The sequence below is a fragment of the Triticum dicoccoides genome, chromosome 4B (assembly GCF_002162155.2).
Source record: "Triticum dicoccoides isolate Atlit2015 ecotype Zavitan chromosome 4B, WEW_v2.0, whole genome shotgun sequence".
NCBI lineage: Eukaryota > Viridiplantae > Streptophyta > Magnoliopsida > Poales > Poaceae > Triticum > Triticum dicoccoides.
Genome location: NC_041387.1, coordinates 460816479 through 460836781, shown reverse-complemented (window position 1 = coordinate 460836781; position 20303 = coordinate 460816479). Strand labels below are relative to the sequence as shown.

At 43.2% G+C, this 20303-nt stretch overlaps 1 protein-coding gene across 1 annotated transcript; it reads left to right on the top strand.

Moving 5' to 3' along the window:
• The first annotated feature begins 12195 nt into the window (after nt 1-12195).
• On the top strand, nt 12196-18179 carry LOC119290874 (LRR receptor-like serine/threonine-protein kinase FEI 1). The gene is made up of 14 exons (XM_037569540.1): nt 12196-12553; nt 13029-13233; nt 13325-13460; nt 13650-13721; nt 13824-13895; nt 14118-14189; nt 14415-14486; nt 14665-14736; nt 14865-14962; nt 15208-15363; nt 15445-15777; nt 17078-17323; nt 17439-17572; nt 17673-18179. Exons 2-14 carry the CDS (start codon nt 13140-13142, stop codon nt 17883-17885), a joined length of 1770 nt encoding a protein of 589 aa, XP_037425437.1. The 5' UTR covers nt 12196-12553; nt 13029-13139; the 3' UTR covers nt 17886-18179.
• The last annotated feature ends 2124 nt before the right edge of the window (nt 18180-20303 follow it).

Here is a 20303-nt window from a genome sequence, read left to right as displayed (position 1 = left end):
AGCATCATTGTCATCATCATGCCTAGCTAGAAAGGCATTAAAGAAAAGCGCCTGTTGGGAGACAACCCAATATTTACCATTAATGTTTTTGTGTTTCCACATGATTATGCTACTGTAGTAGTCATGTTTTATATCTTTTTTTCAATAAAGTGCCAAGTAATACCTTTAGGATAGCTTACGGTGATAGTTGTGTTGATCCTGCTGAAAATCAGAAACTTTTGCTCCTAGTAAATTAGTTTTGATAATTCACAGAAACATGCTTTTGATCTGATTCTTTTTGATATATATTGGCACACAAATTTATCAAGTTTTCCTAAGTTTTTAGGATTTTTTGTGTTACATAAGTATTCGAGAGTTACATATTACCACAGACTGTTCTGTTTTTGACAGATTCTGTTTTCTATGTGTTGTTTGCTTATTTTGATGAATCTATGAGTAGTATTGGAGGGTATGAACCATAGAGAAGTTGGAATACAGTAGATATTACACCAATATAAATAAATAATGAGTTCATTACAGTACCTTATGTGGTGGTTTTTCTTTCTTGCACTAACGGAGCTTATGAGATTTCCTATTGAGTTTTGTGTTGTGAAGTTTTCAAGTTTTGGGTAAAGGTTTGATGGACTATGGAATAAGGAGTGGCAAGAGCCTAAGCTTGGGGATGCCCATGGCACCCCAAGATATTCAAGGATAACCAAAAGCCTAAGCTTGGGTATGCCCCGAAAGGCATCCCCTCTTTCGTCTTCGTCTATCGGTAACTTTACTTGGAGCTATATTTTTATTCGCCACATGATATTGTTTTGCTTGGAGCATCTTGTATGATATGAGTCTTTGCTTTTTAGATTACCACAATCATCCTTGTTGTACACACCTTTTGGGAGAAACCCACATGATTTGGAATTTATTAGAATACTCTATGTGCTTCACTTATATCTTTTGAGCTAGATAATTTTTGCTCTAGTGCTTCACTTATACCTTTTTAGAGCACGGTGGTGGTTTAATTTTGTAGAAATTGTTGATCCCTCATGCTTCACTTATATTATTTTTAGATTATTTTAGAGCAGCATGGTATTTGCTATGGTTATAAAATTGGTCCTAGAATGATGGGCATCCAAGTTGGGTATAATAAAAACTATCATAGGAAGTGAATTGGATGCTATGATCAATTTGATGCTTGATAACTGTTTTGAGATATAGAGGTGGTGATATTAGAGTCATGCTAGTTGGGTAATTGTGAATTTAAAGAAAACTTGTGGTGAAGTTGGCAAGTCCCGTAGCATGCACGTATGGTAACCGTTGTGTAACAAATTTAAAATATGAGGTGTTCTTAGATTGTCATCCTTATGAGTGGCGGTCGGGGACGAGCAATGGTCTATTCCTACCAATCTATGCCCCTAGGAGCATGCGCATAGTGCTTGGTTTTTTATGACTTGTAGATTTTTGCAATAAGTATATTTGTTCTTTATGACTAATGTGAGTCCATGGATTATACGCACTCTTACCCTTCTATCATTGCTAGCCTCTTCGGTACCGTGCATTGCCCTTTATCACCTTGAGAGTTGGTGCAGACTTCGCCGGTGCATCCAAACCCAGTGATACGATACGCTCTATCACACATAAACCTCCTTATATCTTCCTCAAAATAGCCACCATACCTACCTACTATGACATTTCCATAGCCATTCCGAGATATATTGCCATGCAACTTTCCACCGTTGCGTTCGTCATGACACGCATCATCATTGTCATATTGCCTTGCATGATCATGTAGTTGACATCGTATTTGTGGCAAAGCCACCTTCATAATTTTCATACATGTCACTCTTGATTCATTGCCCATCCCGGTACACCGCCGGAGGCATTCATATAGAGTCATATCTTGTTCTAGTTTTGAGTTGTAATTCATGAGTTGTAAATAAATAGAAGTGTGATGATAATCATTATTAGAGCATTGTCCCTTATAAAAAAGGAGAAAGGCCAAATAAAAAAAGGCCCAAAAAGGGAGGGGGGACAATGCTACTATATTTTTCCACACTTGTGCTTCAAAGTAGCACCATGTTCTTCATATAGAGAGTCTCATTTGTTGTCACTTTCATATACTAGTGGGAATTTTTCATTATAGAACTTGGCTTGTATATTCCAACGATGGGCTTCCTCAAAATGCCCTAGGTCTTCGTGAGCAAGCAAGTTGGATGCACACCCACTAGTTTCCTTTGTTGAGCTTTCATACATTTATAGCTCTAGTGCATCTGTTGCATGGCAATCCCTACTCCTCATGTTGACATCAATTGATGGGCATCTCCATAGCCCATTGATTAGCCTCGTTAACATAAGACTTTCTTCATTTTTTGTCTTCTCCACACAACCTCCATCATCATATTCTATTCCACCCATAGTACTATATCCATGGCTCACGCTCATGTATTGCGTGAAAGTTGAAAAAAGTTTGAGATTACTAAAGTATGAAACAATTGCTTGGCTTGTCATCGAGGGTGTGCAAGATGAGAGCATTCTTGTGTGACGAAAATGGAGCATGACCAAACTATATGATTTTGTAGGGATGAACTTTCTTTAGCCATGCTATTTAGAGAAGACATGGTTACTTTGTTAGTATGCTTGAAGTATTACTATTTCTTATGTCAATATGAACTTTTATTTTGAATCATTTGGATCTGAACATTCATGCCACAATAAAGAAAATTACATTAAGGATTATGCTAGTAGCATTCCACATCAAAAATTCCGTTTTTATCATTTACCGACTCGAGGACAAGCAGGAATTAAGCTTGGGGATGCTTGATACGTCTCCAACGTATCTATAATTTTTGATTGTTCCATGCTATTATATTACCCGTTTTGGATGTTTACGGGCTTTACTTTACACTTTTATATCATTTTTTGGAACTAACCTATTAATCGGAGGCCCAACCCAAATTGTTGTTTTCTTGCCTATTTCAGTGTTTCGAAGAAAAAGGAATATCAAACGGAGTCCAAACGGAATGAAACCTTCGGGAGAGTTATTTTTGGAACGGAAGCAATCCAGGAGACTTGGAATGCACGTAAGGGAAGCAACGAGGAAGCCACGAGGCGGGGAGGCGCGCCCTACCCCCCTGGGCGTGCCTCCCATCCTCGTGGGCCCCTCGTGGCTCCCCTGACTGACTTTTTTCGCCTATATATGTCCATATACCCTAAAAACATCGAGGAGCACAATAGATCGGGAGTTCCGCCACCGCAAGCCTCGTAGCCACCAAAAACCAATCGGGGCCCTGTTCCGGCACCCTGCCGGTGGGGGGATCCCTCACCGGTGGCCATCTTCATCATCCCGGCGCTCTCCATGATGAGGAGGGAGTAGTTCACCCTCGGGGCTGAGGGTATGTACCAGTAGTTATGTGTTTGATCTCTCTCTCTCTCTCGTGTTCTTGAGGTGATACAATCTTGATGTATCGCGAGCTTTGCTATTATAGTTGGATCTTATGATGTTTCTCCCCCTCTACTCTCTTGTAATGGATTGAGTTTTCCCTTTGAAGTTATCTTATTGGATTGAGTCTTCAAGGATTTGAGAACACTTGATGTATGTCTTGCATGTGCTTATCTATGGTGACAATGGGATATTCACGTGATCTACTTGATGTATGTTTTGGTGATCAACTTGCGGGTTCAATGAACTTATGCATAGGGGTTGGCACACGTTTTCGTCTTGACTCTCCGGTAGAAACTTTGGGGCACTCTTTGAAGTACTTTGTGTTGGTTGAATAGATGAATCTGAGATTGTGTGATGCATATCGTATAATCATGCCCATGGATACTTGAGGTGACATTGGAGTATCTAGGTGATATTAGGGTTTTGGTTGATTTGTGTCTTAAGGTGTTATTCTAGTACGAACTCTATGATAGATCGAACGGAAAGAATAGCTTCGTGTTATTTTACTACAGACTCTTGAATAGATCGATCAGAAAGGATAACTTTGAGGTGGTTTCGTACCCTACAATAATCTCTTTGTTTGTTCTCCGTTATTAGTGACTTTGGAGTGACTCTTTGTTGCATGTTGAGGGATTGTTATATGATCTAATTATGTTATTATTGTTGAGAGAACTTGCACTAGTGAAAGTATGAACCCTAGGCCTTGTTTCCTAGCATTGCAATACCGTTTACGCTCACTTTTATCATTAGTTACCTTGCTGTTTTTATAATTTCAGATTACAAAAGCCTATATCTATCATCCATATTGCACTTGTATCACCATCTCTTCGCCGAACTAGTGCACCTATACAATTTACCATTGTATTGGGTGTGTTGGGGACACAAGAGCCTCTTTGTTATTTGGTTGCAGGGTTGCTTGAGAGAGACCATCTTCAACCTACACCTCCCACGGATTGATAAACCTTAGGTCATCCACTTGAGGGAAATTTGCTTTTGTCCTACAAACCTCTGCACTTGGAGGCCCAACAACGTCTACATCAAGAAGGTTGTGTAGTAGACATCATCGATCCAAAGGGTGCTAACAAAGTGTGCAAGCTCCAGCGATCCATTGGACTGGTGCAAGCCTCTCGGAGTTGGAATAAACGCTTTGATAGTGTGATCAAAGCATATGGTTTTATAAGACTTTTGGAGAAGCCTGTGTTTACAAGAAAGTGAGTGGGAGCTCTGTAGCATTTCTGATATTATATGTGGATGACATATTGTTGATTGGAAATGATATAGAATTTTTGGAAAGCATAAAGGGATACCTGAATAAGAGTTTTTCCATGAAAGACCTCGGTGAAGCTGCTTACATATTGGGCATCAAGATCTATAGAGATAGATCAAGACGCTTAATTGGACTTTCACAAAGCACATACCTTGATAAATTTTTGAAGAAGTTCAAAATGGATTAGTAAAAGAAAGGCTTCTTGCCTGTGTTACAAGGTGTGAAGTTGAGTCAGACTCAATGCCCGACCACTACAGAAGATAGAGAGAAAATGAAAGTCATTCCCTATGCTTCAGCCATAGGTTAGATCATGTATGCAATGTTGTGTACCAGACCTGATGTATCTCTTGCTATAAGCATAGCAGGGAGGTACCAAAGTAATCCCGGAGTGGAGCACTGGACAACGGTCAAGAACATCCTGAAATACCTGAAAAGGACTAAGGATATGTTTCTCGTTTATGGAGGTGAAAAAGAGCTTGTCGTAAATGGTTACGTCGATGCAAGCTTTGACACTGATCCGGATGACTCTAAGTTGCAAACGGGATATGTATTCTTATTGAATGGAGGAGCTGTCAGTTGTTACAGTTCCAAGCAGAGCGTCATGGCGGGATCTACGTGTGAAGCGGAGTACATTGCTGCTTCGGAAGCAGCGAATGAGGAGTTTGGATGAAGGAGTTCATATCTGATCTAGGTGTCATACCTAGTGCATCGGGTCCAATGAAAATCTTTTGTGACAATACTGGTGCAATTGCCTTGGCAAAGGAATCCAGATTTCACAAGAGAACCAAGCACATCAAGAGACGCTTCAATTACATCCATCATCAAGTGTCGGAGGGGGACATAGAGATTTGCAAGATACACACGGATATGAATGTTGCTGACCCGTTGACTAAGCCTCTTCCACGAGCAAAACATGATCAACACCAAAGCTCCATGGGTGTTATAATCATTACAATGTAATCTAGATTATTGACTCTAGTGCAAGTGGGAGACTGAAGGAAATATTTATTTCCTTAATTCATGATAAATGTTTATTATTCATGCTATAATTGTATTAACCGGAAAGTTAGTACATGTGTGAATACATAGACAAAACATATAGTCCCTAGTATGCCTCTACTTGACTAGCTCGTTAATCAAAGATGGTTATGTTTCCTAACCATAGACATGTGTTGTCATTTGATGAACGAGATCACATCATTAGGAGAATGATGTGATGGACATGACCCATCCATTAGCTTAGCATTATGATCGTGTTAGTTTCATTGCTACTGCTTTCTTCATGACTTATACAAGTTCCTCAGACTATGAGATTATGCAACTCCTGAATACCAGAGGAAAATTTTGTGTGCTACCAAACATCACAACGTAAATGGGTGATTATAAAGGTGCTCTACAGGTGTCTTCGAAGGTGTTTGTTGGGTTGGCATAGATCGAGATTAGGATTTTTCACTCCGTGTTTCAGAGAGGTATATCTGGGCCCACTCGGTAATACTCAACACTATAAGCCTTGCAAGCATTGTGACTAATGAGTTAGTTGCGGGATGAAGTATTACGGAACGAGTAAAGAGACTTGACGGTAACGATATTGAACTAGGTATTGAGATACTGACGATCGAATCTCGGGCAAGTAACATACCGATGACAAAGGGGAACAACGTATGTTGTTATGCGGTTTGACCGGTAAAGATCTTCGTACAATATGTAGGAACCAATATGAGCATCCAGGTTCCGCTATTGGTTATTGACCAGAGACGTGTCTCGGTCATGTCTACATAGTTCTCAAACCCATAGGGTCCGCACGCTTAATGTTCGATGACGATTGGTATTATGAGTTTATGTGATATGATGTACCAAAAGTTGTTCGGAGTCCCGGATATGATCACTGACATGACGAGGAGTCTCGAAATGGTCAAGACATAAATATTGATATATTGGACGACTATATTCAGACACCGGAAGTGTTTCAGAGAAGTTTCGGATAAAACCAGAGTGCTGGAGGGTTATCGGAAACCTGAGGGAACTAATGGGCCTCGATGGGCCATAGTGGAGAGAGGGAGGGGCGGCCAGGGCAGGCCACGCGCCCCCTTCCCTTGAGTCCGAATAGGACAAGAAGGGGGGCGGTGCCCCCCTTTCCTTCCCCCTCTCCCTCTCCTTCCTTCCCCCTCTTCCCCTCTTGGTGGAATCCTACTAGGACTAGTAGTCCTTGTAGGACTCCCCTCTTGGGGCGCGCCTACAGGGGTCGGCCGGCCTCCCCCCTTGATCCTTTATATACAGGGGCAGGGGGCACCCTAGAACACACAAGTTGATTGTTTAGCCATGTGCGGTGCCCCCCTCCACAGATTTCCACCTCAGTCATATCGTCGTAGTGCTTAGGCGAAGCCCTGTGCTGGTAACTTCATCATCACCGTCACCATGCGTCGTGCTGACGAAACTCTCCCTCGACCTCAGCTGGATCTAGAGTTCATGGGACGTCACCGAGCTGAACGTGTGCAGATCGCGGAGGTGCCGTACCTTTGGTGTTAGGATCGGTCGGATCGTGAAGACATACGACTACATCAACCGCGCTGTCATAATGATTCCGCTTTCGGTCCACGAGGGTACGTAAACAACACTCTCCCCTCTCGTTGCTATGCATCACCTAGATAGATCTTGCGTGATCGTAGGATTTTTTTTGAAATTACCGCGTTCCCCAACAGTACTCACACAGGACAATATTGGGAACAACTGTTGTTTTCCGTCGAGGTTAGTTTCATCCCATTGCTTATATATACTCACTATTCAGGATACTGGTAGCTTGTACCATATAGGTCGGAGGCTGATAAGGGATTAATCGTCGAATCGAACATTTCGCTGGATATATCTGTAACAGCAGCAGTTAACTGCAGTTAATCAACTGATATTTGTAAAAATGTAATGAACTCCATCTGCCCCATAATATAAGATGTTAATTCATCCAATATGTGAGCATATTAGATGTAATAAGATCTTATATAATGGGACAGAGGGAGTGTTGTACTACATCATTGTGCAATTGCTATTTAGCTTCTAATATTAACTTGGTTCTTTTGGATACGTATGCCATTGGTAAAGATCCGCGTTACGACCCTTTTTGCATATGGGGCAAAGAGATATTCATGAACCAACATCAAGTGAGGAAACTGATAAAGATTGTTAATAATATGAGTCAAAAGATGCCAATTAAACTATTTGTTTACACTTTATCCAAGACAACAGTGAACTGCAATATGGTAAGTAAGAACTCTATAGCCTTCTTTTTACTGCCCATAATGAGTTGTGTTAGATGACAATTCTAAATCTTTTTTCCTTTGCAGTGGTTCTTGGAGCAGTTTACTCAAGATCACCTCTCAAAATACATGATTGGCGGCTGACCATCACAAGGGGTTGGACTAGAGTTGTGCGTGCCTTCTGCATGAAGGAGAGCACAATAGAGGCATTCCGCTTCATCTTGTTCAGCAACCAGAATGCATTTCGCCTCTTTCTTTACCATCTTTAATGGTACAAGTATACAACCCTCATTCATCATTCTTTATCTGGTGCTGGTGTAATTCTTTTTTATGTAATTCTTTAACATATGTACCTGTGAATCGAATAATGCATTGGTTGTTGAACCTGATGGATGTGAATGAAGTTATAGCCTACTTTCAAATTGAAATTCGATACAATTTTAAATAGCAGCAATTAAATTAGGGTGAAAATACCCTGTGCATGTCATTACGGTGCACACGGTCTGTAAAGCACAACGTGTGTGATATACATCATAATCCGACACGGTTCACAGAGAGGAAACATGTGTAACCATGCACACAGTTACCATTTGTAAAGCGTGTGTGATGTTAGACAATATCACAAATGGTGCGATAAAACTAAATGTTTGTGGCAGTCGCCTTATTATACACGCTCTATAATCATGAATTGTTTCTGATGTGACCCACATCGTATATGTTGCACCCCAGAATATCGATTGCGCTGGTAATGCGAGCACAAAACGAGTAGCAAGGATGGAGCGTTTGGGATATGCAGGATGTCACAAACAGTTGTCTGAAGACTTGCGTTTGGGATACATGTCGGCAACGCGTATGCTTATCTACACAAAACGTATCTGTTGCTATTCCCTATCCCCGACAGTTTGTGGGTCATGTGGGGAGGAACCCCCTATCGCACACACTGGCCTGGCAATGGTTTGAAATGCCGCCACAGAAAGGGGTTAAAAATGTTTATATAGCATCTTGTTATACCAGTGTGCCACGCCCCTGCACCTGACAAGCAACTATTCTCCCAGGCTTTTCTTATCACATCCTCACACACATCTTCATGTAGCCAGCGAGCTTCAAAACAGAATAAGTGTCCACCTCTCTTCCATCCCCTGCAGACTCCTTCCATATGCACAATGATCGGCATGTGGTCAGAATGCCGAGGCTCACCATTGACCACCACATAATTTGGAAATATGTCACACCATTCATTGTTTGATGTTGCCTGGTCGAGCCTTTCATAAATGTACGTGCATAATTCTTTACTATGATTTCTCCATGTGTACATGTCATCCTCAAATCCAATGTATCAAAGCCCACAAAAATTTAGAGCCTCTCGGAAACCATCAATATAGTGTTGCGGTCAAGCCACCCCTTCTACTTTTTTCATAGCTCGTTAGAATTTCGTTAAAATGTCTTCCATTTTTGTGTTGTTGTTTCAGAATTTTCAGTAGCCTCCAATTCTCCATCCTATCCATAGCTGACTCTACGTACGCTCCCATCAACCGCCAAATCGATCCACCCCCCTGCTTAACATCCACATCCACATGCCGCCTTCCATACGATCTCAAGGTCACATCCACTCCTCTTCGCCAGAACAAAATGACCCCTCTCCCAGTCCCCTCATCTTTCCACGATGTCATGTTGGTGATCCTGAACCACTACCTAAACCTCCCTAACTCCTTCTCCTCCATTCTTGTTTCACACAAGAACAAAATATCGGGATTCTCCACTCTCCCCAATTCAAGAAGAGAACGAATTGCTAGGCCATTCCCGAGACCCCGGTAGTTCCAGCTGACTATTTTCATTGCTCCCGGCAGGGCTCCTCTAGCCGCCCGGTTGGTATGCTTGTGGTTGTGTTGTTTACTTCTTCCTCGCCTCTTGAACTGTTGTCATCTATTACGCTGTAAGATCAGACTCTTCTCCACTTTTGCCCTTCTTGAGGTTGCTGGCTACACTAGTATCCATCTCTTCAGCTTCTCTTTTCCCAGTTTAACATCTAGGTTACCGTTCAAGCCCACTCCCTCCGGACGCACCTTCCTCTTGAACTTCTTCCCATCCTTCCCCTTCCCAGCATTACTATCTGACATCTCCCTCCGAGGACTTCTCTCTTCACCAACCTTGTTAATCTTTGCCGCCGCTCCCTCATTTTTACCTTCCATCTGCGCTAACAGTGCCCCCCACAACCAGTAGGTCTACTACCATATTGTTTTGCTCCCTGTCCTGCAGAGTGTTTGGAGCTGGATCTAACTGGAGGCTTTTAGTTCCCTATTTGTTGCAGCTTTGTCGACTATCTCAGTCAGTTTCAGTGGACTCGTGACCTACCCCTCTTCAGCTGTGTTCTTGTCACTGTTCTCAAAGTTTGAGCTATCTTTTTTCCAGGATGCCGCATTGCTCCCTGAGCCACCAGAGCCTCTTCCCCAGCCATATAGCCTCCTTTCCCCTGAACCATGAGAACCATGACTCCCTCTACCTTCGCCTATGCTCTTTCTGTCAGTGTTACCCCATATATCTTGCCATTTCCCTCTTCCTCCGCCCCCTCTTCTATAGCTTTCCTCAGCCCTCATCCATGGGTCATATTGCGATGCGTCACCTCTAACAGGCTTCCTCCTGCACTCCTTCTCACCATCCCCGATCACACCACAAGTATAGCAAAAGCCGAGCATGTGCTCGTATTCAAAACGACACCGAAGCAAGTCCTTCTTCTTCTTCTTCTTCCTCTTCTTCTTCTCACCTAGCTCCACTATTGTTTCACCTTTATTCTCCTCCCGCCTATTCTCCCTATCCAACACAAAACCCCTCATGAGGGGCTCATTGATATCCAACTTAACCTTCACTCGGAGGTACTTCCCCATTACCTTGCCCCCATGACCAACATTCACATCCAGAAACTCATGAAAATCAGCACCAATGCTCTCCCAGTGGCTCGTTCATATACCCAAGAGGTAGCCCAAAGACACAGATCCACATGGGAATGAGGTTGAAGTCATATTCATCCACTGTCTTCTCCGGATCAAACTCCTCCATGACGATCAACTCCTTGTCAAACCACCAGGGGCCTTCCTCCAATGCTCTTATCCAGGATGTTTGCCTCTAGCTCTTTGCACTCCAAGCCTTTAATCGGACACCAAATTCTTCCCAAGGTTTTCCCTACTACCCCTGCGTGCGCTGATTTTTCCGAGAACAACTTCTCCACTGCCTGAGGATCATCCGGTGCCCAATCATACGATTACCCCTTCTCTGCCTGCCCTGCCTTCACACTCCTTTCCACCGCCGAAAACTTCAAACCTCTCATCAGTCCTTCCACATCCTCCATCACTCCTTCACAACCCCGCACACCAAGACAAAGTACCCTAGGGACGAACCGGTGGTGTACGACGGCGGTCCCTAGCTCGCGGAGACTTATGGTGGATGGGACGGAGTGTGGATGAGGTGGTTTGCAGGGAGGCGATCCTGAAAAGTCAGACTGATGCAGATCGATGATCGGCGACGGTGTCCATGCCAGAAACCCTAGGGAGTCTGGGTTCGCCCCAAGATCGCCACTCCGTGACGTACGCTAACCGTCACCGTAAGGGACGGACCTATTATTGAAGACCTTCTTACGGCTAGGTATGAAATTGGTCTGCCCAAAACATGTTGATTGCTATGAGTATGTGATTCGTGAGTTCCTCTAGCTAATAAGTACTCCTTCCGTTCCTATATAAGTCTTTCTAGAGATTTCAATATGGCTACATACAGATGTATATAAACATAGTTTAGAGTGTAGATTCATTTATTTTGCTCCGTATGTAGTCCATATTAAAATCTCTAAAAAGACTTATATTTAGGAACGGAAGGAGTACATCATGAGCCCTCTCTGCAGTAAAGAATGCGTCGCTTTTCTCGTCCAAGTGAAGAGAGATGTCGTTGTCACTTCGCGTGCCATAATACAAGCCCATTTTTTCGGGTACAAGTACAAACACCTTAACCCAATGATAACTGCTAAACAGCAATACAGACAACGAACTTGCTCTAAGCACAAGATTTCCTTTAATAACAATATAAAATCAACACGAAATCTAATCAGACAAATTCCGTATATCATGCAAGGCAATCTGGTAATAACTGAGCGATTAGCTGTTCGCCCCGTCGTCCCGTGTGCCGCCGTCGCTGACGCAGTGCGCGGACAAAACCGCACTCTCTCACGCTCACTGCTACGACTACTCGCGCCCCAGCTCCAGTCCCACTCCCACACCCACGCCACCACCGGCTGCCTAATCTCCTCGGACCCATTTACCCTCCCCCCTCACTCTGCCAGTGCTCAGTGCTCTCAGCTCTGCTCACCACCACCACCACCACCACAGTGACCACACCACACCACACCCAGTGCCGCTTCTTCCCACTCCCTGCTCACATCCTCCATCTCCCCCACCGCTAATCGTCGGCACCTCTGTTCCCTGAGCTCCTCTTCCTCCTCGAGTCCAGACCCACCAATCTCAACCCAACCGCGGCTCTACCGCCCGCCGCCGCGCCGTAGCAGCTTAGCGTCGCCGCCGCTCTCCTCGCCGCAAGATCGCGCTCCTGCTGTCTCCGCCCCGCTGAGGGTTTGAGGTACGGGCTCATTCCCATCCAGTGATGCTCTTAGTTAAACCCCACCGAGCTCCAGGATTTCTGCTCCGGGCGTGCCGCTCACGCCATCTAGATCCGCTACTGGTTCCCGATTTGAGAAACGAGCCCGCCTAATGCTTCCGTCCTGTAGATTTATTTTCTTGGATTTGGGGAATCTCGAAGTCAGATGCTCGAAGGCAGCTAGTTCAGTTAGCCTGAAAGGATTATTTTTTTGCATAAAAAGACTGAAAATGTTGCTTCATTTAGTTCCCATAGCATCTCGAAAAAAAGTTAGTAGCTCCCATATCATGGCCGCCAATTTCGTGCGAAAGCCCCGGACACCGTTATCTCGAAAAGTACTGCATTTGATCTGCTATTTTTTCTCCGCCGTTCAAGGCTTAAGATTTCTCTGAGCGCGTCTTTAGTTTGTTACTACTATATGATTATTGCTGATTTGTTTTGCTTTTCACCATTGCAGGGTTGGTTGGTTGGGTTCTCTCCGATTGTAAAGATGCATACCGTATTTCCTCATTCATGACCTCTGGAATATGCTCTAGTCACCCTTGTATGCTCCACCAGGTGGTGACAAATGGGCTATTTTCTCAGAAAACAGCCCGGTTTCCTCTTTATTCTGATCATCCTGCACCTTGGGGGCCGTGCAGCAAGAGCGCTAAGTTCAGACGGTATGTGATGATGGTTGTGGCTGCTCACGGGCCATTTGATTTGTTTTTTCTGCTTATCCAATACTGATCATGCACGAACTGTTTCATACAGGTGAAGCACTTCTCGCCTTTAAGAAGGCAATCACAAATTCAGATGGGGTCTTTCTAAGTTGGCACGAACAAGACGCGGATCCCTGCAAATGGAAGGGTGTTAAATGCGATGGTCACAGCAAGAGAGTGATTTATCTGTAAGAAACAAAAAACCACTCTGCATATTAACTCTGCTTACTGTCATTTGCTCAACTTCTTAACCTATCCACTCACTGTTTTGCTTCAGTTATTTGGTGTTCATATTTTGGACACCATGTCCTAGTTTCAATTCATATTCAGTATTTTGAGTCGCATTATCATAAGGTCACTCACTGCCTTCCATTTAGGATTCTCCCATATCACAAGTTAGTCGGGCCCATACCACCAGAAGTTGGAAGGCTAAATCAGCTGCAGACTTTGTAAGTGTGTTCACCTTTTCTTTTTTTGCATTTCTTAGCTATTTCCCGCCTTGTATATCAAAGAACTTGGTCTTTGATATAAATGTGGTTTTATGTCATTAGATCACTACAGGGGAACAGTTTGTATGGTTCACTCCCTCCCGAGCTAGGAAATTGTACCAAGTTGCAACAACTGTAAGTTTTATTGTAATTCTGATTGCTACCTATGTTTTTTTTCATCGAATGAAATGTTAGATTCTGCAACGGATAATTAATTAAATGTTAGATGCTGCAACTGATAATTAATGGTCACAAGCTTCTTGTATCTGTGCCAGAGAATTTTTAGCATGTAATTTTTGCTTTTATTTCTTCTGTGAAATCAGGCTCTTATTGCGTATGTTGTGAAATCACTTGCAGGCATCTACAAGGAAATTATATAAGTGGATATATCCCTTCGGAATTTGGTGATCTGGTTGAACTTGAGACGTTGTGAGTCCTCTGGTGTAGTTTTAGCTTCTTTATTAAATTTGATTATAAATACCTCAGGTTAGACTAATGTTACTACATCTGCCATGTACCATTTTTTACAGTAATGGGTCATATAAGAAGGCTTCAACACAAATTATATGTATTGAAATGTAGATAAATTCACCTTTTGTGTTTATGTTATTTAGATATTCATTCCTATTTCTGAAATATGTTTATTTTATCCAGGGACTTATCCAGCAATACGTTGAAGGGATCAATCCCGCATTCTCTTGATAACCTGACCAAACTTGCATCTTTGTAAGTGCTTTTTTTTTTATGTCCATAAGCTGACCAAACCTGTTATGTTAAGCTACTCTCTCCGTCCCAAAATAAGTGTCTCAACTCAACTTTGTACTAACTCTAGTACAAAGTTGTACTAAGGTTGAGACACTTATTTTGGCCCATGAAAAAATAATTATTTTCACATCCTATGCAGCAACGTATCCATGAACTTTCTGACAGGACCAATACCATCAGATGGTTCACTTACCAATTTTAATGAAACTTCGTGAGTTGTCTTCTCTCTTATTTATATCTATCTAACTAAATCTGCATATTCAGTCGAGTAAAGGCGTATGCATTGTGCCATAAGCTGCTCTTTCTTCTACCCATCTGAATTTTCACATGGTAATGCAGCTTTATTGGGAACCGTGATTTATGTGGTAGGCAGATTAATTCAGTGTGCAAAGATGCACTTCAATCACCATCAGATGGCTCTCAGCAGCCTTCCAAAGGTAACAGATATTTGAACATTAGCCTAAATTATTTGCATTATTTGTTGTATGCGTCTAATATTTTTTGTTCACAAGGTCGAATGTGCATTTAGTCATTGACGCCAATAATAGCTAATAGATCCTTTTATTATGGCAATTTTGCATTCTGTAAATTAACTTCTATTTTCAGTTCAACAACGGGCCTCTATATTTTCAGTTCATAATAATTTTGTGTTCTTATGTGTTTTCCTGTTCTATTATGGTAGATGACCCAAATAAAAGGAGTTCCAGAGTTGTTATAAGTGCGGTCGCGACAGTGGGAGCTCTGCTATTGGTGGCTCTGATGTGTTTCTGGGGTTGTTTTCTGTACAAAAATTTCGGGAAGAAAGATATACATGGTTTCAGGGTGGAGCTATGTGGAGGTAACGATGCCATGAGTTATGCGAAGCCAGTAATTCACATGTCATAAAGAACTTTTGTTATAACCTTGCTTATCATTTCAGGCTCTTCTGTTGTGATGTTCCACGGGGACCTCCCTTACTCCACAAAAGATATCCTTAAGAAGTTAGAGATCATGGATGAGGAAAATATCATTGGAGCAGGGGGTTTTGGGACTGTGTACAAACTTGCAATGGATGATGGCAACGTTTTTGCATTGAAAAGGATAGTGAAAACAAATGAAGGGCGTGACAAATTCTTTGATAGAGAACTTGAGATATTGGGAAGTGTTAAGCACCGTAATTTGGTCAATCTCCGTGGCTATTGCAATTCCCCTTCATCGAAACTGTTGATATATGACTACCTTCCAGGTGGAAGCCTGGATGAAGTGCTACATGGTGAGTTCCATATTTTTCTTTTCGCCATACATCTTAATTCTGTTTTCATTGAACTCTTCCAATTATTCATAGTTGCAGTTGTAATATAAACTGATTTTAGCTTGCTTTCCTCAGTGATCTTTAAGCATGTGTTAAGCAAACACTAAAATAGCCTATAGGATTAAGTTATTTGTGCCTGAAACTCAGCGTGACATCAAAACCTAGAAATCCTGAATTTAAGATATGGGTGCCGCCATGCAAGGAAAAGAGTACAAATAAAAAAGTTGGTTTTGCCTGCGATCCAATTTTGAGGCCTAGAGGATCCTTAGAGTAGACCTTCACCTTCTCAATCAAACCAGACCCTACAAGAAAAAAAGTTCAGATAACTGTGTCCTTGGAGTAGATTTTGGTTATAGGCAAGGTCAGGTTTACATCATATCTTGGAGTAGAATAGGATTTGATCACACGTGCAATGTAAAGGATGAATAAGAAATGCCACTTCCTCTGCATACAAATACGAGGCCTACAGTTTTTGTGTCATTATATTGTGGACTAGCAGCAGGGAGCCCGAACAGAGGGAGATCAGTGGTCCTTTAATCAATAGTATCGTGTTAGGAAATTTAAAATTGCAGGAGCCTAATTCATTAAGATCTAGGAGTCCATATTGTGTTAGGAAAGGTCAAGGGCTTGAGCATCCACTATACAAGGATGTCATGTTCGAGTCAAGTAAGAACAATGAATCTATTATCTCCAAGCTATTCTCTGATAGTAACCTATGTCTACCCAAACCCTTCAAGCCACAGCTTTTGGTTATCTTCAGCGCGGTAGTCATCATGTTGTGGATCAAGGTCCACTGGTCCACAACTTGTTTTAAAACGGCGTGCATGCAAATTTAGTAACATTTTCTCTCTTTTGTCCTTGTTTATCTCCCCTCTCTTCAAAATTTATGAGTAAGCACCCTTTCTCTCTCTCACGAGTCATGATGGATCAAGGTTCACAACACCTTGGTTTCAAATGGCATACATGCAAATATCATGGTTAAAGTACGCCTTATAATTTCTCAAAAAGAAGCACACATTTTAAGAAAAAGAAACAGAGGAAGTATTTCTTGCAGGCAGACTGAATAGTCTGTAGTTCATTTCAGTAGCTAAACAAGGATGGACAGCCTTAACTATGGTTTCATCTAAAATTTATGTCGAACCAAATTGACCTTGTACAAGTAACTTTTGCTCAGGTCTTCCATGAGCATTAGTCTATTACTGAACAGGAACAATTTTTTAAAGCCCAGCCTAACGTCTCATATGTTCATCGTTCTTGGCAGAAAAAACTGAGCAGCTGGAATGGGAGGCGCGCATTAACATAATACTTGGAGCTGCAAAAGGCCTGGCTTACTTGCATCATGATTGCTCACCTCGAATAATACATCGTGATATTAAGTCGAGCAATATCTTACTGGACGGCAATTTTGAGGCACGTGTATCAGACTTCGGACTGGCAAAGCTACTGGAGGATGAAGAATCTCATATTACTACAATAGTTGCAGGAACATTTGGATATCTTGCCCCAGGTATGTGAAAGTTGTTCCATTTCATCAATGATGAGAACGAAAATGCATGCTTCACTTCGGAAAATGTATCGCTTTGTAATAATCTGAGCTAATATTCGCAATATCGAACATCCAGAGTATATGCAAAGTGGCAGGGCTACCGAAAAGACGGATGTCTACAGTTTTGGAGTTTTGGTACTCGAGATACTGAGCGGAAAGCGACCTACTGATGCGTCATTCATTGAGAAGGGGTTGAACATTGTTGGATGGGTACGACCTTTTTATTTCCTTTCTTTTCATGTGCACAACTCGCATGCATGTCACATCTTTTTATGTATTTACCACAAAGGGTTAACTTGCTATATGGCAGCTGAACTTCTTGGCTGGAGAGAGCAGAGAGCGGGAGATCGTGGATCCGGATTGCGACGGCGTGCAGATCGAGACCCTGGACGCCCTGCTCTCTCTCGCCAAGCAATGCGTGAGCTCTTTGCCGGAGGAGCGTCCGACGATGCATAGGGTGGTACAGATGCTGGAGTCGGATGTAATTACACCGTGCGGCAGTGATTTCTACGATTCAGAGTAGGGCTAGGAAACCACGGCTGCTGGCTTCTACGATCGTGTGGTAGTGATTTCTACGGTCTGGATTGAGACGCACCACATTCTTCTGCCGCTGGTTTCCCTGTGGAGGCACATTCCATTTATTCTTTGCAGATTTTTGTAAATGCATGCATTACCGAGGGGTTGGGTGGGCTCCAACAGGCTGGTTCTACGGGGACAACATTTTTGCGATTTGTATGTATCTATGCCACGCTACAGAGTACAGACTGTTATATGTTGATTTAATAAGGGGAATTGCCTGGAGATTGATGTGCTTGTATTTAACCATCAATGGGGGGTGGTCGTGTTGTATCTTTACATGGCCTTGGGTGTAGTGGCTATATTGTATCTTTACATGGCCTTGGGTGTAGTGGTTACCTAGGGATGGTCCTCTCACCCATGGATAAGATGGTTTGGAAGGCTTGGGCACCTTCAAAAATTAAATTCTTTGCTTGGTTGGCGCTCCAAGATAGAATTTGGACCGTCGATAGGTTGGCAAAACGTGGGTGGCCAAATTGTGATCTTTGCCCTTTTTGCAAGAGGGCGCAAGAATGCGGACCTCACCTCTTCTACAAATGCCGCTATACTTGAAGGCTTTGGTCATTGGTCATCGAGAAATTCCTCATTCTCAGGCTAGACACTTCTGCTTGGCCCTTCTTTGACTCGGTTAAAGATTGGTGGGCGAGTACTTGCGCCGACGGCACGCCAAACCGACAAGCCAAGGCATCCCTCACCATGCTCGTGTCATGGACAATTTGGAACGAGCGTAACGCAAGAGTTTTCAAACATAAGAGTGCTCCACCGACAATCTTGCTCTTCTCCATCTCTACTGAGGCCAACCTTTGGATCGTCGCCGGTGCAAAAAAGCTAGGGCCTTTAATTTTGCGAGAATAATCCGCATGCCGTGTAATTGGGTGACTTGTAACAAACTCTTTTCTCTCTTATTTAATGGATGAGGCAAAGCTTTTGCCTTCGTTTCAAAAAAAAAACATTGTGACGATTTTCGTCTGGTTTCCATTAATTAATTGGGGCCGTTCATAGAAGATGAGGTCGAGAGGGTGATCAAATCCATGCCCCCGGATAAAGCTCCGGGGCCGGACAGATTCACAGGCAGGTTCTATGCAATGTGTTGGCATATCATCAAAGAGGACTTCATGGCAGCCATGCACTGCTTCTACAATGGTGACATGAGGGGAATGGCAGCAATAAACAAGTCTCTTGTTACTCTCCTGCCGAAGAAAGAGGGGGCCTTGGATGTGGGGGACTTCCGCCCCACAAATCTTGTGCATGGTGCGATCAAAATCTTTGAGAAAGTGCTCGCGTGCAGACTAGTGGTGGACTTGCCGAGACTCGTAGGCAATCATCAGAGCGCATTTGTGAAGGGTCGATCGCTGCATGACAACTTCATGCTAGTGCAATGCATGGCCAGACGCCTCAACGCCTTGGGAAGGCCAGCGATTTTGCTTAAGCTTGATATCTCAAAAGCCTTCGACTCGGTGAGGTGGCCTTTTCTCCTGGAGTTACTACAACAAATGGGTTTTGGACCACGGTGGAGATCATGGATTTGCGGCATACTTGCGACCTCGTCCACCAAGGTCATGGTTAATGGTGAACCTGGTGACACTATCCTCAACTGCAAGGGGCTACGACAAGGTGACCCCATCTCACCAATGCTATTCATTCTGACTATGGAGTCGCTTCAGCGCTTGTTTGAGTTTGCTGCCAGTAGAGGATTCCTTGCGCCCTTGGCGCAGGTAGGCCTAAGGAAGAGGCTTTCCATCTTTGCGGATGATGTGGCCTTGTTTGTGAAGCCTATCCCTATGGATCTTGCTATCTGTCGGTGCATTTTTCAGCTGTTTGGAGAAGCGTCAGGCCTCAAGATCAACATGAACAAGTCGGCGGGCTTGCCAATACGCTGCACGGAGGAGGAAGTCAACTTGGTTTGCAGTCAGCTTGGATGCCCTGTGGGGTCATTCCCTATCAAGTACCTTGGCCTGCCTTTGTCCTTGCGGAAGCAGACCGCGCCCCAGTTGCAATATCTTGTGGATCAAATGGCGAACAAGTTGCCCTCGTGGAAAGCTGCCCTGATGCCGAAGAGTGGTAGTTTGACCTTGGTGCATTCGGTCCTATGTGCCATGCCAATTCATGCGATGATGGCAATGGACCTACCCATGAAAACGATTGAAGCTATGATCAAGATATGTCGAGGCTTCCTCTGGTGCAGACGATTGGAAGCGCAGGGTGGAAACTGTGCTGTGGCTTGGGACGCTGTTTGTGCTCCCAAATGGGCAGGAGGCTTAGGCCTGCCTAACTTGAGATGGATGAACGTGGCCATGCAGTCTAGATGGCCCTGGCTCAAAAGAACGGATGTGACCAGACCATGGAATGAGTTCAACATTAAAGT

Bases quoted from the DNA above. Each gene is read 5' to 3' on its own strand.
- LOC119290874 (XM_037569540.1), top strand. From the start codon at position 13,140: ATGGGCTATTTTCTCAGAAAACAGCCCGGTTTCCTCTTTATTCTGATC. The intron at 14,190-14,414 runs GTGAGTCCTCTG...TATTTTATCCAG, and splicing joins CTGGTTGAACTTGAGACGTT to GGACTTATCCAGCAATACGT. The intron at 17,324-17,438 runs GTATGTGAAAGT...TCGAACATCCAG, and splicing joins ATTTGGATATCTTGCCCCAG to AGTATATGCAAAGTGGCAGG.